Raw genomic sequence first — 25,372 nt, 5'->3', positions numbered from 1 at the left:
TGGCTTTATGGCTTCTCATTGACATGCTTTAAGCTATTTGATACAGGCCAGGAAAGGACATGACTGAGTGACGGAGCAACAAGGGGAGGTGAAACATCCCCTTTTGTTGTTGTTGTTACAAGTTTACTTGCTGAGTTGTGTCTCTTTGTGACTCCATGGACTGCAGCACACCAGGCTTCCCTATCCTTCACTATCTCCCAGAATTCGCCGAAACTCATGTCCATTGAGTCTGTGATGCCATCCAACCATCTCATCCTCTGTCGCCATGTTCTCCTCCTGCCCTCGATCTTTCCCAGCATCAAAGTCTTTTCCAATGAGTTGGCTCTTCACATCAGGTGGCCAAAGTATTAGAGCTTCAGCATCAGTCCTTCCAATGAATATTCAGGGTTGATCTCCTTTAGGATAGACTGGTTTGATCTCCTTGTAGTCCAAGGGATTCTCAAGAGTCTTCTCCAACACCACAGTTCAAAAGCATCAATTCTTCAGCATCAGTCCTTCCAATGAATATTCAGGGTTGATCTCCTTTAGGATAGACTGGTTTGATCTCCTTGCAGTCCAAGGGATTCTCAAGAGTCTTCTCCAACACCACAGTTCAAAAGCATCAATTCTTCAGCGCACAGCCTTCTTTATGGTTCAACTCTCACATCCATATGTGACTACTGGAAAAGCCATAGCTTTGACTATATCAACTTTTGTTGGCAAAGTGATGTCTCTGCTTTTTAATATGCTGTCTAGGTTTGTCAACAGCTATCCCCTTAGCATTCAGTAGAATCCTTCCTCCCTAGCCATCTCCACATTCCTGTTTAAAAACCGTTTATTTATTTTTGGCCGCATTGGGTCTTGGTTGCCACGTGGGCTTTCCTCCAGTTGCAGTGAGCGGGGGCTGCTGTCCAGCTGTGGTGCGTGGGCTTCTCAAGGTGGAGGCTCCTCTTATAGCGGAGCTCAGGCCCTAGCAGTGCAGGCTTCCATAGTTGTGGCGCGAGGGCTCGATTGCCCCGCGACAGGTGGAATTTTCCTAGACCAGGGATCGAGGCCTGTACCCTGCCTTGGCAGGTGGAGTCTTCACCACCGGGTCATTAGGAAGTCCAGTCTCCACAATGTTTTTCTCTCTTAAGGGACCAGTGGTCCGAAGGCTCTGCCTCATGCTCATCCTCCCGGCGAGCACGGGCTGGGTCTGCTTCCTGAAGCTCTACTCTGCTTGGTTCTGCTTGGCAACCCAGGAATTAAAGCTCTACATGGAAGCACTCCATCCACCAGAAGGTCGTGACGCGGAATTGTCTGGGATCAGATGCTCACAGGCAGTTTCTCTCACCACGGCCTCCCTGAGGCCAGCCCAGGAAGATGAAGTGTGGCCCAGTTTTAACTCTTTAACATCTGACTCCGGCTGTATTGGAGGTTGAGCTTGTTCAGCTCCCTTTGAAATCCTACCTTCTCTTCCTCAGCATCTGCTGGTGGCTTCTGCTCTCCAGCTTCTCACCCACTGACAGTCCAGGGGCTGCTCCCCACCAGGGCATCTTTATTCATGAAACACACCCAACTCTACATGGCTCCTCCGAGCTCTCAAATGAAGCCGTTTTGTCTCCCTGTGTCTTCGCCTCCACATTTAAAGAAATCTTTCACAGAGAAGAACATGATAAATCTCTTCCTGTGGAAGTGCCTTTCTGATTCTTTTTATTATTGTTATGATTAGTCCTCTATAGAAAGGAATCAAGACAGTGGAAACATTTTTATAAAATGACACTTTATCTCTGTGATTAACTATATAATAAACCCTAAAGCCTCGGCCATGGTAATCTTCCTCTCCTTACACCTTATTGCTTTAATAATAAAAGCTTTTTTATGGCAACAGGATAAAATTTTACTATCTAGGCAGTTTAGATAAAATGAGAAGATGTGTTTTTGGAAGGATAAAGGGCACGTCTGAAACATGTGAGGTCAGCATGGGTTTTTTGTGAGCTCAGTTTATGTAGAACATGTTTGATAGTTTCTGTCTTCAATCTGGTGCCCTCCTGAGGACTTTATCCAGCCATTTAGAAAACTTTCAGTGGTCAGAAAGCTGATTAAAGACTTCCGTGTTTCTTCCAAGTATCACCTTTGAAAAGCAAGTATACCCTGTATCTAGAATAGCAGATGATTAGAGTGGGGAAAGTACAAATTTCAATAATTTATTACCCTCCCAATTTGCAAACAGAATCATTCTCTACCTGTTTTGATTCTGAGCCAAACCCTATGAGGTTTTGTGAATATCATTGTACTTTTATTCATAAGCTTGTGTCTCAAATGATTAGATTCCATCAGTGACAAAAGTTATATAAATTTTTGCATAAACATGATTTATATGCAAGTACTACAATATACCAATTAAAGAGTTTCATTACTGTTATGCTGTAGAAAAATGAATATGCTGTCTTCCCTTACATTCATCACTATCAAGCCATTTTTGTCGAGCAGCCCACAATAGTCTAAGATCATAAAGTCTAAGAACGGAAGTTTTTTAAAACTCCGTCAGAGTTTCTCTGGAGAAGGGATGAGTAAGCAGAGACCTAAAGAAAGTCGCCAAGTGAAGGAGGTGAAGAAAGGCAGGGTTGGGGAGGAAAGGTCTTCCAGCAACAGGAAGGGCATGTGCCAGAGCCCTGTGCTGAGGGGAGAGAGGAGCTCCTACCTCCCAGGGTGTTTGTTAGGATGCTTGAATGAACTCACTGCAGTGACGCACGGGTGCTCTCCCTAATGGGTGGGGCACAGGGCGCGCTCTCGGGGTATAAGTCACAAACAGCTCTCATCTGGAGGCTGCTGTCCGTCTGCACACAGTGGTACCTTGAAAGCCCACATGAGACCTTTCTGCTTCTGCAGCAGGGATGGGACAGTGACACTGATTTTTCTGTGGCTTGTCAACTGTCCGGTGCCACCCTTTTCCCTCCCCTCCCTGTCTCCTAGCTCCCTCCTGGGTTTTTTTGCCCAGCGCCCTCCGCCCCTGCCCAGCCCACAGAGCTGTTTCCCATCAGTGTGAGCCTCTGTCCTCGTGTCTCTAAGAAATTGTCATGGGACTCGTGAATAGCACTGATGAAATTGCTCAGAAAGTTGGACGTGACACCAGGCACTGAAGGCATTTAGAAGGTGTTAGACGCGGGGAGTTCCCTGATGGTCCAGTGGTTAGGACTCTATGATCTCACTGCTGAGGGCACGGGTTCGATCCTTGCTCGGGGACCTAAGATCCTGCAAGCCTCAGGGAGCAGCCATAAAGGTGTTAGACACGGCCTTTCCGCTCGGACCTTCCTTTGAACTGGCTCTCAGCGTGCTGTGATGCTGTCTCCTTGCTGTCTGGCAGCCTGCCAGAGGACTGGCCAGCCTCCACCGTCCCATCCTCCTCTTCAACTTCCACATCCTCTTCCTGAGGTCTTCCCTTCCAGAAACCTGCTGCTTTGAAAGGACAGAAGAATACAGCAGAATTCTCAGGTGCACCTTACCGATTCTCACAGGAGAGGTCCTGGGGCACTGCCTGGGGCCGGCACCTTAATGCTGGTTTGCATCCAGATCATATATTCTGAGCAGGGTCCTGACACAGCAGAGATCCCTTGGCTCGCCTTTATGCATTCATTTTGAAAGCAATCATACATAGCGGTGCTTGAATTACTAAGATGCTTGAGGACAGTCTTTTTGTTGAAATACCCAGAGGAGTGGAGGCATAGTTTGATGCCAACTTCACAGGCTTTTCGCATCCTCCAGTGGGCATTAAACAGATTAACAATTTATTGTGTGTACCCTTCATCCCTCCTGTTGCTAGCCCAGGAGGCCTAAACTAACTGTGGTGTGAATGTCCAGCTTTGTTTAATACATGTTAGACCTAGGGATACAGATTATACCTCAAATGTCCATCTTGTAAACTCTCTGAGCCCATAATTATATTAACAAGTTTAATCAACAAAAATTAGCTGTACTTTTATAGCTGACAAAGAAATTAGCAAAGGCCCCTTCCTACACCGTCTTCCTCACCCAGCACATGCACACGCTACAGGGTCCATGGTCCTGTTTGGGGACTGGGGCCATGGGGATTGTCATGGCATTCTGACTGCAGTCTGCCCCGTCCCGTCCCTTGAAATCTAAAGACACCTCATCTGATATCACGTGCTCCTTGCATGATCTCAGAACCAGGAGACTCTAATCATAGCCTTCTGGTTGATGGAGGGTGGGGAATCCTAAGCTCCTCTTCCCACCATTGTCATTTTCTTCTCTTCCCTTCTGTGTCTCCCTGTTTCCCCCGTAAGCTCAACAGGTCCTCTCACCTTCTTCCTCTCAGCTCCCCCAAAAGAATGTAGGCGCCACAAGGCTGGCAGGAATCTGTTATTTTTTAATCCGTAGCTGTATCCCCAGCCCCACCCTCAGCTCATATTTGTCCAGTGGCTGAGTGATGTGTCAGGCTCTCCAGAGACTGGAGTTTCCTCCTGCTCTTTGTGGCATATCCCGTGTAGCCACCCCGAGTGGGCAGCCCGGCTTCACTGTGTGATGAAGAGAATAGAGCGTCTCACGTGACCTGCAGCCCTGAAGTCAGCAGGGTCCCAGCCCCCTGGACCAGTTCCATGTCTGCGGAAAGGCAAAAGCCCTGAGTCTTGTGTTGGTTCAGGGATGAAGGCCAGACCCCCGCATTCTCACCGGCACTCTGCCTTCAGGCTGTGACCCCTTCCCACCTCCTCAGCCCTGCACTGATGCGGACTTGAAACTCGGCCGCTTCCTCAGTCTGTGTGTGTGTGAGGGTCTGTGGGGGGTGTGTGGGTCCACACACACGCAGACCGTTCACACCAAGTGTGAAGGTCTGGATGCCCCGAGCGAGGCGACCTCACACACCTCACGGTAGCACCTGTGGACCTCCTGCTTCTGGAAGCTCCTTTGCATTCCTCACTACCAGTGATTTCTCCCAGCCTCTTCACCCTTACACAGCGCCCACCATCCTGGCTGGCTCTCTCTCTTTTCATCTCCCTTTCTATGTTGTTAAGTTGTGTCCGACTCTGCGACCCCGTGGATTGCAGCACACCAGGCTTCCCTGTCCTTCACTATCTCCCAGAGTTTGCTCAAAGTCATGGTCGTGGAGTCAGTGATGCTCTCCAGCCATCTCATCCTCTGTCGGCCCCTTCTCCTTCTGCCCTCAATCTTTCCCAGCATCAGGGTCTTTTCCAATGAGCTGGCTCTTCACATCAGGCGGCCGAAGTATTGGAGCTTCAGCTTCAGCATCAGTCCTTCCAATGAATATTCAGGGTTGATTTCCTTCAGGACTGACTATAAAAATTCAAACCATTTTCTCAAGCAGAATAGCTTAGCGTGTTGTCGTCATTTGGGCTCCAGACTCCAGATCTCTAGGTTCTCACCTAAGCTCCCTACCAGCTTATCCATTACCCTTGTTTTCCTAAACATTAGCATAGAATTGCCCACTCCATTCACTTGGCCTCTATGTAGCTGCATTTGTGAACTTCACAGGAAAGCTAAATATACCTGATAATTGCAGGAGTACAAGCCTATTGGCTTAACCCAGCATTTCATACAATTCATGAACATATGCTGGTGTATGATCTCCAGAGAGAAACGCAAGAAACTGGTAGCAAATAGATACTTGCAGGCACGGGGACTGAGTAAACTGGGGCAGAGATGGGATAAAGACTTTCTTCTCGCTGTCCATCTTTCTGCATCATGTATTTCCTATATTTAGAACACATTGAAATCATATGTACTTAATGTCAATAAACTAGGCACAGTCCTCCTAATATGCTAATTACACCAAAGTGGTCATAGCCAGTGACCTTAAGCCATGTGTCTGCGCTTGATGGTTTAGGCTTCAAGCCCAGTTCTAGAGAATTTGCCATTCCTTGTTCATGTCAGCTCTTTCCATTAGGATTTCCTGGTTGGAAAGAGCCAAGCTCTTCAGCAAACAGAGAGTCCTTACTCTCCAAGTGCTTAGGCTATATCATTGGTTGAGGAGCCCTAAACTCTTAGACATAGATACATCCCAGGAACCACTTCCTACCTTGACAAATACTACACAATATTTTCTCTTAGGGGGAAATAGACTTTCAACACACTTTAAATTTTAAAAGTACATCTGATGGAGAACAAAAAGTATATCTGTTGGAACAATCTGAGTATAATAAAGTAATAAGGATAATAACTGAAGTGTATTGAAGCACATTAAATATGAGTTCGTAATTAAACTATACAAACCAGCAAAAAAAAAATCATCTCATTGATTACTTTTGCAGGAACCAACTCTTGTTTTGAAAACTGATAAATAAAAGGAGAGAACCGAGCATTTATCCTGACTCATCCGTGCAAACTGTACTTCATGATAACTGAATAGTTGGTAAAGGAAGGTGTCTCTTTAGAGAAATTTTCAATAAATAAATGAAAGATTGAGAGAATTCAAATATTCTCATTTTTCAAATCCTGTTGATCTAGGCAATGACCACCAATAGCTACTAATATAATAATCATTAGAGATGTTCATTGTATTTCCTTTACATTTATTTTTTAATGTAGAAATCTGAGCACATTCAGGTTTTATTTCTTTTTTCAAGAGGAATATTTATAAGTGTATCCTGTTACGTGTCTGCTGATAGAAGTATATAACATAAAGTAATTTATCCTGAAATAAGAAACAAATCTGAATTTAATCAAATTTCTATATCATAGCAAATTTATAGAAAATAGAAAAGATTGGGTTAAATAATACCATGGACGTGCAGTCTGCAAAATTAAGACCTTGAATAACTCTACAGGACACATAGCCTGGTTTTTTAACAACTGGATTTCAAAGGAAAAAAAATAAAGCGAGAAATAGGAGGAAATGTATAGATTAAAATGGATATAGGAGACAGTCAACCAATTGTCATGAACAGGCCTCATTTAGATCCTGGTTCAAATAGTTTAAAAAAAAAATGAAAAAAAAAATGTATGGGGCAATTAGGAAATTTTGAATACTGAGTATTTATCTGATAACATTAAATTATTGTTAATGTTTTTAGGTATTGTAATACTGTGGTTACATCCCCCCAAAGTTTTTAATCTTTGAGCTATCTATATTGAAATATTTATGGTTGAGATGAAAACTTAAAAAATCTGGCATCTCTGCTTATATACACATAAAAATCTGTGAGAAGATATATAAGTGATTTGTGATGTGTTGATTCTGGAAGGGGACCAAGGAGTTAGGATGAGAGAGGAACTTTTGGACAGATAATTATTACTTTTCCAGATCATACCTTTTCAAAGGACTAACCAATAAATAAATATAATGGAAAAGGTTAATTTGACCTTGAAATGCTTATTTGGGCAAACAAGAAAGCATGGACTCAATACAGAACATGTGGATGGATTGACCCAGACCCATGTTTCCTGGGACCCTCTGCATCAGAACTGGGCCCCCTCTCTGCCTCCCAGACCAATTCTGGGAGAGTGAACCATGGAGACATTTGAGAATTACAGGCCTTGATAACCTGAGTGCCAGCTTTTCAGATACTTATTATATTGTTTTGGAACTTTGAAAATGCATAGGGCAAAAATACTCCCAAATTGAAATTCAAAGCAGTGCAATTCTGAAAGTCTGACAAGGCTTGTGTTTTTAGATTTGCTGACAATGATTTAATCAGCAGATGTCACTGTGTAACTCTGGGGGCATCCCTTCCATGTTGCCTCATTTTTGGAAAGGCAGAGCCTGCTGCTGGCATTGTAACTTAGAAATATTTATGGTAATCTTGTATTTTGTTTAATGAAAACAATTTTTCTTTTATTTCCTGTGCCTATTAAAAGTTTATCTTTGATTAAGCATTCTTTGCTTTTGTTTTTTTTCCCCCCCCAGCATCATTGACAAAGAAGTTTCATTAATGGCTGAAATGGATAAAGTTAAAGAAGAAGCCAGTAAGTAGACACATGGTTGTTCGATTAGGAGCTTCCCAATCAGAAGTAATCAATAGGTCAGATGACAGTGATACAGATTCTGAATAAAAGTGAAAGTATTCGTCACTCAGTCATGTCTGACTCTTTGAGACCCCATGGACTGTAGCCCACCAGGCTCCTCTGTCCATGGAATTCTCCAGGCAAGAATACTGGAGTGGGTAACCATTCCCATCTCGAGGGGATCTTCCTGGCCCAGGGATTGAACCCAGGACTCCTGCATTGCAGGCAGATTCTTTACCATCTAAGTCAGATTCTGAGTGGGGGCCAAAAGGATGGAACAGAAGCACCCACTGAGCAGAAGGCAGAATATGCATGCAGCAAAAAATAGGTGTCACTTGGGTTTATTTAAAGTCCAGGAGACTTTTGTGTCTAAATAGGACTACTTATAATTAACTGGGTTTAAAATGATATTGAATTTAGTATTAAATTTTTAAAATATAAGTTTTTAAGCTTTATAGTTTACAAATATTGCTATTTTACTTATACAATCCTTTTCACTTGTTCTTTCAACTCACTCAAGTTTACCAAATTAGGTTCCCCTAAAAAATTTGTTCTATTTGAAAGTTACTTCAATTCCCCTTAATATTTTTAATTACATTTGTAAATTTAATATAGCTTATTTTTTCAAGCACTTCAGAAACCTGAGAAGGCAAACTCACAAACCTAACCAGCAAAGTATTCCAAGCTCTTAAGCAACACTTATAAGATTAATAATTCCCTGGTGACTCAAATGGTAAAGAATCTGCCTGCAATGCAAAAGACCTGAGTTCAATTCCTGGGTCGAGAAGATCCCCTGGAGAAGGGAATGGCAACCCACTCCAGTATTCTTGCCTGGAGAATCCCACAGACAGAGGAGCCTGGTGGGCTGCCGTCCATGGGGTTGCAAAGAGTGGGACATCACTGAGCAGCTAACACTTTCACTTTCAGAGATGTACTAAATGAAATTCTCCTAAAACACTCCAATTCTGTGTACAAACTCAGTCAGATTCACTGACACCTGCCAACTTAATACCCCAAAAGAAATATTTTAAACTGAAATCACAAGTGAGATTGCTTAAGATACAGAATATTCTATATGTAAAATAATGAACACACATAGACAGTCTTGATCATTACAAAACTTTTTCTAAATTTAACACAAAATATTAGTACTCTGGGTTTGATTTATTTTACTATTTTTACACCTATTTCTAAACCTTTCCACTGTTGTAAAGTTACTCAACAGCCAGTAGGGTGGATTTGCCATCTCAGATAGGCTGAGATTCATGAGTTGGAAATTTCAACTGAGACAAGACTGTTCAGTCAAATTCAACACAAGTGGACATGCTGATCCTTCTTTTTATTTTTAAATTCATCTGCTTTATTAATGGGAAACCTAAGACCGTATTTTTCAGCTGGGATTTAGTTTTACAATTTTTATCTCCTAGGCATTTTAAATTCTTCATCCTTACCCAAGTCTTATCTCATAAATTGAATAAATGGCAGTCTGCATCCCCAACCAGCTTTCAGATAAATTCCTGTACTTTTGACTCCAGTGCTTTTTTTTTTTATCAGTGGATGATCAGACCAAATTCTTCATTCTTTTAATATTTTTCTTGCCTGGCCTTTGGCCATAATTCAGTAGTCATTTTATGAAAAAATAGCTATCATTATTTTTGGTAGATGACTTTTCTAAATAATTTTAAACAACATTTTAGAATCTAAAATACAGCAGGTTTTATTAAATAAAACTAAATGTGATCCAGGGTTAAGCTGTGGAATATTTAGATACTGTGAAAATATTTTCTTTTTATGGAATTTGTTGATTTCTTCAGTAGCAGTAGATTACCCCATGACAGGATTTTCCCTATTTCTTGGGTACAGCTTATTTTCAGTTCCATTTCCTAATGACAAAAATGCTAACTTCCAAAGCAAACACAAATGTTTCTCTAGCACCAAAATAGAAAGTTACTAGCCCATCACATTCTCAGACGTTCACAGAAGGCCTCAGATTTCAAGTGTTCATTCTTCTTCCTTGGGACAATAATATCTGGTGGGGCATCTCTGGAGAGCATCCCTATTTTTAAAGCTGATTCAGTCAGTGAACATTTACTGTGTGCTCTGTATGTACTAAGCACTGGTGGGGAGTGGGACACACCGCAGACAGATACGTCTGGAACTGCAGACTCAGAACTTTCAGGCTAGCTGAACCAGCAAGATGGGTTCACAGGACACCCCTAATTTCAGGAATCTGTCCTGGTGTAGAACTGCCCAATGCCCTGGGGAAGCCAGTTCAATTACCTTGGAGGCGAACAGAACTGAAGTCACATCCAAGTTCCACCCATTTACTGGCTGTGTGACCTTAACTATTCTGTGATGTCCTCAAAGCCAGGTTCCTTATCAGAAAAGGGGACATAACACATGCGGCTACCAAGCACTTAAAATGTGGCTAGGCTAAATTGAAATGTGCTATGAGTGTAAAATGCACACTAGCTTTCAAAGACTGAATATCTTAAAAAAAAAAAAGTAAATATCACATTCATAATTTCTGTATGGCTGACCTGTTGAAAGAATGATATATTGTGATATACTGGGTTAAATAGAAAGTTATTAAAATTAAAAATAAAAGGAAAGGGGGGCATAACAATTGTGTCTATCTCAAATAGTTACTGTAAAGATAGAAGGAGAAGACACATGTCAGACACTTGGCACAGTGCCTGACTCAGTGTGTCCAAGAGGGAAGGCTCATCTTAGTAAAGAAGTTAGTTCAACCGCCTGAGAAAACAGCGGTCAGAGGGTAAGTTATGCGGCCTCTCTCAGGTGACACACGTGTGTTAGCCGTGAGTCTTCTTTACCGAGAGAAGAAACCATTAAATCTCTCTATAAAGTACTGAACTGTCTTTGTGCGTGCTAAGTAACTTCAGTCGTGTCCAACTCTTTGCGACCCTGTCGACCATAGCCCACCAGGCTACTCTGTCAATGAGATCCTCCAGGCAAGAATTCTGGAGCAGGTTGTCACGCCCTCTTCCAGACGATCTTCCTGATCCAGGGATCGAACCCGCATCTCCTGCATCTCCTGCCTTGGCAGGCAGGTTCTTTACCACTGCGCCACCTGGGAAACCCCAAATTGTTTTTACAACCACCATTTTGAGCCTCCTTATCTATGGTCTCAAGAGTATTTTCCACAGTCTCCATTTCCTGCACATGATATAAGCCACATTTCCCTAATTATAACGTAAGCATCTCTATTCCTCATGACACCTAACACAAAGCTGAGAAGACTGTGAGTACTTCATTGTGTTAAGTGAATCATTATAGTTAATTCAGTATCCATGGGCTGTGGGATCCAGTGTTAGTGAGCATTAATGCAACTGCAATAAGAGAGTAGATAAATATATCTCACTTTATTAATAGTATTTTTACTTAGGATTTTTTAGTACACTAGTCAAATCAGTTCACATAGGCTATTTCACTTAGTTCCATAATAATCCTGTGAGGGGTATACAGTTATTACATATTACAGATGAAGAAACTGAAGATGCTATAGTAGTATGATCACAAACTTTGGCTGCCCAGGGAATTGGAGGCCTTAGACAAGCATGTTCCCAGAGTGTCGAATTTACTAGAAATGGGAAGAAAACATTATATTAATGGAACACAGATTCATCATTAAGCAAAATGCAAAATTCACCAGGATTTTTAAGGAATCAAAAGGATTTCAAAGACAACTTTGTATTTAAACAGCTACTTCTGCCCCAGCTCCTGGTTCCCTACCTCCCCCAACCTCGACCCCAGGATTTCAAGTACACCCTCTGCTAAGGAGTATTATTCGAGAAGACCTGAAATTTTCTGTGGTTCAAGTAATATGAACAAGCTTCCAATGTATTCTAGAGACCTGAAGGAAAGTATAAATCCTACTGAGGGAATGGATTTCAGCATACCAGATGACAGTTTATAAAACTACATAAATAATACTAATCGAGTCTTGAAATGCAGTGAAAATCTAAAGCCGTATGGAACTGTCTCCTTCTACACATTTCTGAAAGGATGGTGCTTTCAGAGCATACTTACTTTATTTTAAATTATAGGATCAATGAATTTTAGGAACTGATTTGTTTTGGTTTTGCTTTCTGTCATTGATGTTTCTGAGGTGAAAATGTTGACTTCCCCCTCAGAGAATATTGGCTTTCGATCTCAAGTTTTAGGGCTTTTTCATAATGGAAATCTTTGAAATGTTAATGAGACTATATGTAAAACTCATCCCAACACTTGCTGATGCAAAGTATTCATTCCCATGCACATTTGCATGAGTATAAACTCGGAATTTATTGGTGATCTTGCACCTGCATTCCTATTTTAGGGCCCATTTATATCTATTTCTACCAAATCTTTTGTTTGGTATGAATGCCCAAATTCTACATCATCAAAAAGAACAATCACCCCTAATTGTCACCAGTCCCACAAATGATCCATTAAGAAAAGTCAGATCTGTTTAACCGTGTAGTCACTCGGGGTCTACTGACCCCTTACTAGCTGCTCATCAAATCTGGACCTTCAGAATTTCACATTTGCCAGAGGAAAGTACCTCATTTCATCTTCCTACTCAAGAATCATTTTCTCATTCTCTAGGCTTTAGTCCCACCCATATGTTGAATTATAATGGGAAATAATTGATTAATCAAAGGTATGCGTGAGTGCATGCTAAGCCACTTCAGCTGTGTCCGACTCTTTGTGACCCATGGACTGTAGCCTGCCAGGCTCCTTTGTCCACGGGATTCTCCAGGCAGGAATACTGGAGTGGGTTGCCATTAGCCCTGCAGGGAATTTACCCACCCACGGATTGAACCCACATCTCTTATGTCTCCTGCATTGGACATCTTTACCACTAGGACTACCTGGGAAGCCCTGTCAAAGGTATGGGTCCTAGATATTCTTAAGTGGCCCTGTAGAAAAGGAACTTCTGCCTTTCTTTGCATATTCCTATTAAGTAATGCACTGATCCATTCATTGGAATCTTTCATTCAGCAAACATATTGGGCACCCACTGTGTAATAGGTCCTAGTTATCATAAATACAAAGAACTAAATGTGCAGTTTCTGCCAGAATTGGAAATGCCCACAGGGGCCAGGCAGGTCACATTAGTGAGTCAAGCAAGGTGAGTGGGGCAGAGGAGCAGTGGACTAGAGCACACTGGATGTCATGCTCCAGTGACTCCTCAGCTCTAGCCAGTGGTTTTGATATGGGAATGCTTGGCCAACCGTGGCCAGAAATAATAGCCAGAAATCCAGCTTTTGAATGGAATACCTTAATTTTCAAATACGGGCACTTTATTTCTAAAAGTAACATGTGGACCAGATGCAAAGAGCCAACTCTTTGGAAAATACCCTGAGGCTGGGAAAGATTGAGGACAGGCGAAGGGGATAATAGGGGATGAGATGGCTGAATGGTATCACAGATTCAATGAACCTGAGTTTGAGCGAACTCTGGGAGATAGTGAAGGACAGGAAAGCCTGGCATGCTGCAGTTCATGGAGGGGCCTCAAAGAATCGGATACAACTGAGCGACTAAACAACAACAATGTGTGGACCAAACAAAACATGTGTACCCTGTCACCAAAAGTGATGGTGGGCTACCTTTTTGTGACTTCCAGTGTGACTGGGTAACCTGGGACATCATTCAGTAATATGATGAAAATTCCTTTGCATCCCACCATCAGGACAAGCTTTCTCCAGCTCCTCTATATCCCGAAATGCTACCAGGCACAGCTCAGCCTCTGCCCGGCTACATGGTATTGTAAATGGGAGGCAGGGGGCATCCCAGTAAATGATCAAAGCATCGTTAGAGTAGTCTGTCAGATGATTAGGCTTTATGAGTTACAAATCAGTTATTTCACTGACATCTTGACATTGGTATCAGCATAAAAAAGATGTTTCTCAGCCTGTCTGAAGAATGGTTTATGGTTTGCAGGAAATATTAACTCTCGATTGATTCTGAACATCTTTGGGGGGTTTTGAAGTAACTATTTTGGACATTTATAAATTAAGGACTCTTACAGTGGGAAATCACAATGTTTGCTGGGCATGTGCTCTGTGAATCTGGTCTAATAAAGCATTTGACCTTTGTTCAGCTGAGACGGGAATGTGAATTCCGTGTGCATATCATATTAGTTAGATGGACTTTTCTTTTGTTGTAACTCAAAATCTTTGTCCAAAAGAAATGAAGGCAATTCGTATGTGACTGGAATGAGAGAACTGCAAGTCTATGTATTATAAAATCAAACTTCTTATTTAAACCTCACCCAATGTATTTGTATTCATTGCTTTGATTGCTTTGAGCTCCATGATCTTTTGGGGAACATACACACACACACACGAATTAACCTGTGGGCTCATACATCTACTTGAACCTTTAGTTCATCTGGCAAGTGTGTGAAATGTGATGCTGAAAACGCCTTTGTGTCTTCTCTGTATGTGCAGATGCTACAGAGTGCACATGAATTCAGTTCAAGCAGGCTTTGACTCACTCTGGAAATTTTTCCATTGTGGACTCGTAACAAAAACAAGACGCTGTGGTCTGCAACTTCTCTTTGGTTGCAAAATGGAAACAAATCTGCAGAGCAGCGAAAGAAGAGGCATTTTCTAGCTCACAGAAAGCTAATAAAGGAAAACTTTTATGTCATATTTCAATAACACAGCTAGTTGCCCTACATGAATATGTGTTAAGTTCAGAGAGTCCAGTGTTCAAATTTAATAGTACAGCACACACAGAAGAATGGCTTTTGCTTAGTGGACTCCTGTCTTTGCAGTATCATTCAGATAGGATTTGTATGTTTCTTTTCTTGGAGATTGTTGTTCTGAGTAATGCACAAATCTGAAAGTCCAAATTAAGTAAGTGAGATCAGATGCCAGTGGGGAAAATGAAGAAGATTGTGGGTGTACAGTGAATCAGAAAGGACCATGTTTGGTTTGACGCTTGGTGGATAAAGACATATGTAAATGAGTGGTTGGTGCTGAACACCCAGGGACAGCCCACCTCAGTGACCAATTCAGAAATCAGTCATGGTGCAACAAAGTGATCAGTCTGCAGACGGAAAACTGATCCAAGAAATTAGGTCATTTAACATGTCTAAATCCTTGGCGTTAACGTATTATCCCTTCTTATTTGGCAGTGGAAATCTTGACTGCTCGTCAAAAGAAAGCAGAAGAACTAAAAAGACTTACCGATCTAGCCAGTCAGATGGCAGAGATGCAGCTGGCCGAACTCAGGGCAGAAATTAAGGTCAGTTCTAAAATATCACAGCCTGAACCCTGAGCCAGAGTTCTGATCCCTATTATGTTTGTTCCGCATCCACAGAGCGCTGCTCTCTGAGGATCTAAATCAGACACCCCGCTCTCTTTCACAGGGTTGAAATTGAGAATACAGAAGGGTAAAGAACCACCTAATCACTGTATTTAAATATACTATGGGTTGAAGGGATATAGCATTACAGAGAGGTACAGGCTATTGAAAGTGACCCAAATAAAATGTATTCAACCATAAATTATATCTGGGAAGGGGGATATTATTTTCACCATATGTAATTTATGCATATAAACCACACACATGTGAACACACACTAAGTATGAAGCTAGTATAACAGTGAGGATTCTAAAGAACGCACAATATGTGGCAACTTCTTTCCTGTATCCTTTTCTAGCTTACTTGCCCTTTTATTAAGAATACCACCCACAAATATGTATTTATTGGATTTCTTCAATGGCACACAACAGAGGCTGACTCTGCTAACCTCCGGAACAAGTAGAATTGGAAAAAATATGAAGGTAGCTCCCCAAAGCAAAGTGTGCTCTGAAGACTCCAGGCTACACCTGGGCAGGAATGTAGGCAGCAGTAATTACCAGACACTCTTCCAGGCACCATCCGAGGGAGTGACCTCCAGATGTCATCACCCCCTGAGCCATCCCCTCTTGATTCAAATCCCAAAGAGAGAGATTCTGAACCGCCGCCATCTGGGTCACATCTGCCATTTGGCCAAGAGAGGTCTTGATTGACAGATTCACCAACGCTGTGAATCTTCAAAACTTTGTTGGGGTACAGTTACCAGAAGGAGAAGTTGTCACCATAAAGGCAGAAAAGGTATCTACAACAAGATAGGAAGTTACAGTTAAATTTTCTGTACCCTCTTTTTCTCTAGTATACTAAACATATGCACATACACATGCAACCCTGCTTCTGATCAACTTCCAGGGAACTGGGGTGCTCTGAATTCACATTTGTGTGTGTTAGTCACTCAGTTGTGTCCAACTCTTTGTGACCCCATGGACTGTAGCCCACCAGGCTTCTCTGTCCATGGAATTTTCCAGGCAAGAATACTCCAGGCAAGGAGTGGGTTACCATTTCCTTCTCCAGGGCATCTTCCCAACCCAGAGACTGAACCCGGGTCTCCTGCATTGAAGGCAGACACATTTGCTGCTAGCTTTTTAAGTAGGGTTGTCTGCCCATCCCAGCATAAAAGTGGTTGGGAATAGTAGAAGGTGGCAAGTGACTCTTTGGTCCCCTCTGTCCTGGTTAGACATGAAAGGGAGCCCTGTGGAGATGAGGACTTCCCCTGAAGCTTCTGAGAAGTTCTAGAGGTCTTTCCCTTCTCACCTGCCCTCATGGTCTTTGTTGCCTCCCACCAGTCGATTGTAATGGCCTCCCCGACCAGCCTTTCTGCCTCCACTGTCTTCCTCCAGCTCAGTCATTCACCCTAAGACTGGAGTCGTTAGAGCAAATCTGGTCTTCCCCATTGAGGTCTACTCTTCTGTTCAGAATAAAATCCCCCACCAGACTTCATATACATTATGTGTGCATGCGCACTAAGTCACGTCAGTCGTGTCCAACTCTTTGTGACCCCATGGACTGTAGCCCACCAGGCTCCTCTATCCACAGGGATTCTCCAGGCAAGAACACTGGAGTGGGTTGCCATGCGGTCCTCCAGGGGATCTTCCCAACCCAGGGATCGAACCCGCGTCTCCTGCTTTGGCAGGCAGGTTCTTTAGCACTAGTGCCACCTAGGAAGCCCCAGTATGTTATGACCATTGCTAATTAGTTTCAGTAGAAGAAACCCTTCATCTTGGGGACACAGATGCATTTCTAATGTCACAGATGTTCTCTGGTCCCAAAGGAGATTAGAATAGAGAGTGGGGCTGGTTGGTGAGACCTGTCCTAATACCCAGAAGGACATCCTGGAAGGCAAAACAAATAACAAACACTTATTTTGATGAATATGAAATTGCCAGCTTCCTGGTCTATTGAAATCCACTCATGTTCCAAGTTTCATTTCTACCTATCAAAACCCTACTCATCGTAAAATGGTTGATAGCATAGGCTTTGGAATGCAATATTCCAGCTCTTGCAAACTTGGATAAATTACATATTCTCTTAGATTCTTAGAACCTCATTTCCCCCTCTGTAAATTAGAGTTAATAACAGTACTGACTTCATAATAATGTGATCAGATAAAAATGAGATTACCTGTTAAGAATTTGGCCCATGTCTGGTAAGTGTTCAATATTTTTTTAATGTTCCAGCTCAAATGCTTCCTCTTACATAACTCTTTCCCTATTCCCCTCAGCAGGAAATAATTTCTTTCCCTTTCATATTCCTAAAGCACCTACTACATTCTGCCTTATATTTTATTTTATGGTAGCTGTCTCTCTTGCCACGTGGTGAACTCCCTGGTAAACTCACAGAGGGACTGAGTCATAGTTATTTCTGTATTTCTCCCTCTGTCATCTGCACATAGATCTTAATTTCAAATGAACTGAAAAGTAATCTCTTTCCCACTTCCCTTAACAGCACTTGAAATTCTACCATTCAAGATAATGGTTTCTAGTTACTGAAGGCTTTTTGGACTTACTAAGTGGGCTGTTTTTTCAGTCGTGTCTGACTCTTTGCAACCCTGTGGACTATAGCCCACCAGGTTCCTCCGTCTGTGGGATTCTCCAGGCAAGAACACTGGAGTGGGTTGCCACGCCTTCCTCCAGGGGATCTTCCCAACCCAGGGATCGAAGCCATGTCTTTACGTCTCCTGCATTGGCAGGCAGGTTCTTTACCACTTCCTGGTCCCCTATTAAAAATGGAGACGGATGTCTAGGAAGGTTGACACACTTTCTCATGAGGAATGATAGCTGGGCAGGCCGTTGGGCAGATTAGTAAGGTAGCCAGAAGGCAACCCCATAACTTACAACAGGACAGAAAGTGCCAGAAAGAGGGCGTAGGATGCTGAAAGGTTACGTAGGTGAGTCCAGACACTCATCTTGCCTGAACCACAGTTTTGTCTAAGCCCAGGTAAGGTAAAGACAGGACCTGCACGAGTTCCCAAGAACAAGAAGGTGCTTGTGCTCCAGGACAAAGCCAAGCCCACTTGAAAGGCACCTCCCAGCACAGAGTTGGCCCACTCCCCACCCGGTGATGCTCTCACACCGACAGCAGGGGCGGGAGAGCAGAGAGAACGGATCAGCGTGTCTCAGTCATTTCTGTCATCATGGGGTTCTGTCTCTTCCCCGCAGCACTTTGTCAGCGAGCGCAAATATGATGAAGAGCTCGGGAAAGCTGCCCGGTTCTCCTGTGACATTGAACAGCTCAAGGCCCAAATCATGCTCTGCGGAGAAAGTGAGTTCTGCATACTTGCTAAATAATTCTGTGTGAGTAAGCCTGGCACTATTGGAGTCAATATGGGAAATGTCAGGTGTGTGGTCCCCCAGGGGGCTAAAGTAAGGTCTAAAGAGATTTAATGATCTAAGGTCATGACACGAGTCACTAAAAATGTCAAGATCTGAACTTCGAGTCTTCAAATGCCACTGCCCGTCAGTAAATCCCCAGGATTTATTAAGCAGAACAGAACAGGTCAACTAGTTTATACCTTTTGCAAACTTTTCTTAAGCATTGCCGGATCAAGTGTCTCTGTGATTTGTAAAGTCTGGTTCTGCACAGACCTGTTATGGGAAGAGCAAGTCTCCCTAATAAGTCTGGGAACAATGGGTTATTGTCGTGAAAGGCCCAGCTGTGTGTGTGTGTGTGTGTGTGTGTGTGTGTGTGACACACACACTGCTCAGCAGTTCCGGAGCCTCTCCCTTAATTAGAGCAGTTAACGTGCAACAAAATTGGCTGATTCTTTCCCCCCTGCTCCAGCCCACCCACTGAGGGAGGTGGGAACCTGCATTAAAGTGGCTCCAAGGACAGCCACAAGGAGCTCAGAAGGACAGATGAAGGACATGGAATATCCACAGCCTCAGAGTGAGCTAAGAAATGGAAATCTGACTGCACTTCTTTTTTTCAAAGCGGAAATTGCATTTTTTCTCTGAGTATAAAAAATACAATCTTGATCTAAAAATTACACAGCTGTATTAAATACAACATGACATTACTTTTGAGGCTCATTCACACTTTTATGCACATATAATCTATTGTGTAAATTATGCAGTGTATTTAATTATACTGCATCTTATTTACTATACTACATGACATACATATATAGTAGGAGAATTTGCTCTTATCATTTCACAATATATGGTTGACATTTTTCCTTGTCAATATACTTTAACCCATAATTTACCTAAATATAATTGACATAAACAGTCCCTGGATTGTGGCCATTTTGGTTGCTTCCATCTTCTCACCATTAAAATAACATTGCTGTGAGCATCTTGTTCACCTATCTTTGACAAATATCTGAATTTCTGACTGACTTTCTTTTAAGTTATTTTCTTTTTTTTCTATGTACTTCCTCTCTTATGAAAGAATCTACCCCATTTGCCATTCTCCATCCCCAGATTTTGTAAGAAAGCCAGACTATCTGATTCACAGTTGGAAATTTAACTGCGCATCGTAGCTTCCACTTCAGCTTGATAATGGGCGAGCCCCTGATGCCAAGTGACCCCACCGTCCGAGGAGGCGAGCGAAGTGCAGCAGCCTCCTCCAGAGCACACCGTCGCCGCCGATGGGGAGGAACCACTCCTCACCAAGCCCCAAGTGTCCACACTGGAACCCAGCCTCCGTGTTGGGAGACAGCAGTCCTCAAAAGGCCCTCTACTTCTGGGCTTTGTACTTCTGGGACACAGAAGTAGCCCACAGCTACTGAACCCTAGAAAATGACCCTAATAATGACCCCTAGAAAACTGAATATCGTTAGCAAAGAGCCACTAAAATCCCCTGGTCCTGTTTAGACAACCCCCAACATGCCATCACACCTGACCTGTCCGATGAAGGGCCTGGAGATGCATCCATGTCCTTTCCATTTCTAATGTGCTGTGATCCCTACCCATGCTCCGGATCCTCAGGAAGAATGCTGGGATTAAGTCTAAGCCAACACAAGTAGCAGAGAAAATTGCTTTTCAAAACTGGTGACCATTTTTTAAGATCCAAAGGTCTTGCTATCCAGACTGGCAGTCAAATTCTGGTGAACTATGACAGGAAGGTCATGAATATATCCCTGAGTTGATTCCCTCCAGCCCCAATTCAGCATAATCACATAGAAACCATCCCATCAAAACCACCCGTTTCAAAAACCAGTGGGAGGGGTGATAGTAAACATTGAACAGACCTGCCTAATCCCTGCTGGGAATCTGTCTGATGATCCTGGGCATTAGCATTGGAATTGACATTAGCATTGGAATTGTTGCAGATTTGCAGTGGGGTTCTAGAGTTTATAAAAAATGATAATTTAGCTCTAATGGAATATAGAAGATGCATCTTTTGGGCTGGCAGGCCTGGCCTTAAAGTTGGAGTGATAAACCCAGGGTGACAAAATCCCTGACACCCAGCATCACTCCACCCCCCTGCTCTCAGAACACTGTGGCTCTGACCGGCCAAGTGTGGATGTACCCCTAGGTTGTTCTTCGTCTTTGCAGCACCCGCTGGTCTAGGGATCTGACAAGAACGGCAAGAATGGGTTTGGTAATGGGGAACCCAAGGGGCAGACTACATTTGTGGACAGGGCTGAGAGGGTACTTTGGGGTTTCATTATCCCTCTTCCCCAGGTGGTTCTCAACCTAAGGAACAATATTAAAGTTGCTCAGATTTGTCTTTTTTCCTACAAATATCTCCCAGCTTGAATGATTATGCTATTCACTGATTCCCACAGAAGACATTTTGTGGTTCCAAGAACCTAAGCGCTTTTTCAAAGACATCTTTTTAAAAAACGTCTTCCCTTAAGGTTTTTGGGAAGCTCCTGCCAACTTTTCATCTCCTAACAGGTTACTGAATGAGTAAGTGAGTGAGAGTGTTAGTTGCTCAGTTGTGTCCAACTCTTTGTGACCCCACAAACTGTAGCCCACCAGGTTCCTCTGTCCATTGGATTTTCCAGGCAAGAGTACTGGAGTGGGTTGCCATTTCCTTCTCCAGGGGATCCTCCCAACCCAGGCATCGAACCTGGGTCTCCTGCACTGCCAGCAGATTCTTTACCATCTGAGCCACCAGGGGGGCCCACGGAGACACAGCCCCTAACACCAAGCACTTCTTGTTGCAGTTACACATCCAAAGAACAACTACTCCTCAAGAACTCCCTGCAGCTCCCTCCTGCCGCTGCTCAGCACTCACGCAGCCACCTCTGGGAAACAGAGTAACTTTACCCGAAAGTCATCGAGTCACAACAAGCCCTCCGAGGGTAAAGCGGCAAACCCCAAAATGGCGAGCAACCTTCCCAGCACCGCCGACAGCTCTCACCAGCCCGTGCCGGCTAATAAGCAGGTAAACTGCCCCAAGGAGGCCACCCTGCCCTGCCTCCGGGGGTCCCGCAGACCCTGGTGCCTTGCCTGGGCAAGAAGCCACCCATTTGCAGAGGAAGAAAATAGCCACTGCTAGTCACCCCTAGGCTCCATCTGCCCCCCACAGCAGCAGCCTGACCTGTAGAGCCTCCATGTGCCTGGCCAGCCTCCCTGAGCGCCCCGAGTCCATCTGGTCCCCATCACAGGCACTCGCCCCTGTGGAGGAAGTGGTCTTCACACACTTGACAGCATTAGCAAAGAGTCCTTCTACATGAGATGGCGCTTCTCATGACTTGAGTGCCACCCAGGTACTGGTAACTGGCCCACACATGGAAGGGACTCACAGACATGCGAACAAGATTGAGAACCTGGTTACTGACACCATTAGTGAGAAGAAATCTGGCATGTTTTTTAAGACCCTTTAATTCCCATTTATCTTTAATTTATCCATAAGAGGCCAAAGTTAGTTCAAACTGCTCTTTCTTCTCTTGGGCTTTCAGCATGCATTTCAAAATGACATTATTAATTCTCATTACAATGACCCTTAAAAACAGAAATATCCAAAGGACAGTCTTCTCTCCTTCTGCTTCTCCATTATATTCTTGAGACATGATCCCTGCTTATTAAAGAATGACCACAAAATGGGATTTGATGATTCAGAAGTTGGGCATGCTGTAAAGACATTTTTCATCATCTTTCAGAAAGAGCTTGAATAAAGAGACTTTTTTTTAAGCATTCCAAAATGCTGGTTTTCTAACAGATGCCCTGTTGGCTTTTGTGGTCTTGGTCTGTTAGAATTCTCATTAGTAACTCTGACAGGCATTTCTTTAGCCCCAGATGTCTTCATGAACTTTAAACCGCACTTTGACAAGGAGTGTTTCATACAGTCCTTGATTCAAGATCATAATCAAATCTGTTTCATTGTCGTTGAAATATACCTTCACAGATTTTGTTCCTTGCTCATTATTAAACCCCGTGCTAAAATTAAGTCCAAAATTTAGTTTGAATTTCTCTGTCACAATTTATTTAAAAACAAAGGAGGCCAGATTAAATGTTAACCACATAGATACCTTTTCAGCTCACTGTTTTATCATTTTCAGCAAAGCATTGCAGGTGATGGCATGTTTAAATTTGAAAATATATCTAAGTCCAAGAAAGGCCTTTGTGCTGGGCCCCATGCTTTAGAGTAAACCCTCATGGCCCTTCCCATCCATGGCCCATGGCCCTCCATTCGGAGAGAGACTAAGAGGTGACTACCCAGAATCTACGTTCTCCCTTCTGGAAAGTTCTCCAAATACCCGAGATCCTGGAATTCTGTTCCCAAATGTCCCAAGCCTATTCTTAGGGTCTGTCTGGACTACTTCCCTGGATGTATCATATTATAAGTTATAGATATATAAAGTTCTTAGTTTGTGCACTGTGATAGGATGGTATCGGTTTAGGGCAGACCCACCCCTAGTAACTCAGGGCCCAGGTCAGGAGTACGAAGGCAGAGGCCCGTGTCCCATGTGTCTGAATACTGTCTCTTCCCAGCTCTGGCTTCATCCCACATTGTGAGGGAGCTGTGCATAGACAGGAAGGTGGACACTCTTGCCGGCACACTAAGCTTTGTCCCCACCTCCACAGATAACCACCCTTTAGACCTAGGGGTGTGTAAACTGGTAATGTGATCATGAGAATGCATATATATAGTCTATACAGAATGTCCCAGAAATATGCATAGTAGAGAACCATCATTCCCCTGCCTCTGTGTTACATTTCTTTCTGATTTATTTCAGGTTTACACTTGATGGGTTTTATTTGGCCTGGTTCTGGAATTGTCTGTCTGACACTTCTGTAACCTCTCTTTCAACATCAGCAATTTTCTTGTACTTCCATTTACAAGACAGTCCACCATTCTTTTAAGCTTGAGGGTTTTATCAGCTTGACCTCATTTGCATGTTGTCACATTCTTCTGGGGTGTAAAAAAAAAAAAAGGTGACCTGTGACTTAGAGGTTTGGTTTCCCTGGTTTGATGTCACCTGGGGTGGGTTGGCACCTAATATCTACCTCGTTTCTTTCTTTCTTTTTGTAGAATGGGTCTTCTAGCCAAAGACGAAGATTTAATCCGCAGTATCACAACAACAGGCTAAACGGGTCTGCCAAGCCCCAGGGCAGTGGTAATGAAGCCGATCCGATGGCGAAGAGCAACAACCGCCACGAACACAGAAGACAGCCACACAACGGCTTCCGTCCCAAAAACAAAGGCGGCGCCAAAAACCAAGAGGCCTCCTTGGGGCCGAAGAGCCCCGAGGCCCCCGCCCACCCGGAAAAGCCCCGGCGGAGGCAGCACGCCGCGGACAGCGCGGAGGCCAGGCCTTTCCGGGGCAACGTGGCCAGGGCCTCCCAGTGCAACCTCTGCCCCACCAGAATAGAAGTTTCCACAGATGCCGCGGTTCTCTCGGTCCCGGCGGTGACGTTGGTGGCCTGAGCGTGGAGAGAGGGGGGAAAAAGCCGTTTTCACTCAGTTTCGGTTCCCTGCCGGAGGTGCTGACCCAATTCGCTGCCAAAAGAGAGTCAATCTGAATACACAAATCCTGTACGGCTGTCTCATCCTCTCTTAATCATTTTTACTAATTCTAATAATCAGCTCTAGCTTGCTTCATAACTTTCATGGCTTTGCTTGATCTGTTGGCGCTTTTTCTCATCAACACATTGCAGCATTTTAGCCAGGCAGTATTTACTCATTTGTTAGGAAAATCAAGATGTGGCTAAAGATCAGAGGCTCAGTAGCAACCTATGTTGTAGCAGTGATGTCAGTTCATTGATCGTCTTTAGAGAGTTAATGTTGGAAACAAAATTCTTATTGATCAGACAAACATGATCTGCTGAAGACACATGCGCTTTTGTAGAGTTTAACATCTGGTGTTTTTCTGAAAAATATATATATATACATATATTGCTTTATTTGAAACAAATTAAAATATGCTGCATTTGACACCTGGCTTGTTTTTTTTTTTTTTTTTTTTTAATTGAAGCCCACTTTATCATAAAATGTACCATGTAGTACTTTCAAGAAAACTTAAGCAGTTGTGGCACAGAGCTTTGAACAATGCTCTTTTCTCTTGGAACGAGGGTCCTTTTGGAAGAAAGAATTCTTTACCATAGCCTTGCCAGTACCTTACACATATATAGATGCACGTGTACCCCAATCATCTTGGACACGACATGGCAGTTTGGAAACCTTGGTTGCAAGTAATATAAACCTCAACTCGGCCTACTTTAAACAGTAAAGAAAATGATTAATTAGTTCAGTGGCTGAAAAACCCAGCATAAAATTATGCCTTGGGTCCAACTGAATCAGCATTCTAGCTCCTTTCTCCTGATTATCTTAGCTCTCCCTTCCTCCTTAGGCTGACCTTGTGTTCAGAATGGGGTAAAATACCTGCCTTGATCCTAAGATTCAGATTCATGTTCATCCCCCACATGGTCTAGAAGAAAAGAGAAGCTCTCCAGGTAGCATCCACAAGGAGCAGGTGTCTTTGTCAAAAGTCCCAGGGAGGGTCTTGCATATCATTGCCCCAGACTGCGGGTAGGCTTGTCCCTCAATCAATCAGCAAATGAGATGTGCTAATGGGCATAGACTACTCAGAGCCCACCCCCAAGCTGGGTTGTTGCAGGCTCCCCAGAAGCACGGGGGCTGCCTGGAGCACGGCTTCTGTTCCTGAGGAATG

The 25,372-nt window shown here is 43.3% G+C and overlaps 1 protein-coding gene across 6 annotated transcripts in view; it reads left to right on the top strand.

Annotated features, from left to right (window-relative positions):
- The window catches only part of SPATS2L (spermatogenesis associated serine rich 2 like), a 182,425-nt gene extending 157,789 nt beyond the window's left edge, over positions 1-24,636 (top strand). For all 6 annotated transcript variants that reach the window (XM_043910449.1, XM_043910448.1, XM_043910453.1 and 3 more), the window contains 5 exons: positions 7,838-7,896; positions 15,083-15,192; positions 18,465-18,567; positions 21,422-21,642; positions 23,734-24,636. In XM_043910449.1, the coding sequence (XP_043766384.1) occupies positions 7,838-7,896; positions 15,083-15,192; positions 18,465-18,567; positions 21,422-21,642; positions 23,734-24,129 (889 nt within the window). In that variant the 3' untranslated portion in view covers positions 24,130-24,636. The remainder of the gene's footprint in view (positions 1-7,837; positions 7,897-15,082; positions 15,193-18,464; positions 18,568-21,421; positions 21,643-23,733) is intronic.
- The last annotated feature ends 736 nt before the right edge of the window (positions 24,637-25,372 follow it).

Source organism: Cervus elaphus, chromosome 8, assembly GCF_910594005.1.
Source record: "Cervus elaphus chromosome 8, mCerEla1.1, whole genome shotgun sequence".
NCBI classification, from domain to species: domain Eukaryota; kingdom Metazoa; phylum Chordata; class Mammalia; order Artiodactyla; family Cervidae; genus Cervus; species Cervus elaphus.
Note: the sequence above shows the minus strand (reverse complement) of the source record. Positions and strands in the feature narration are given on the sequence as shown.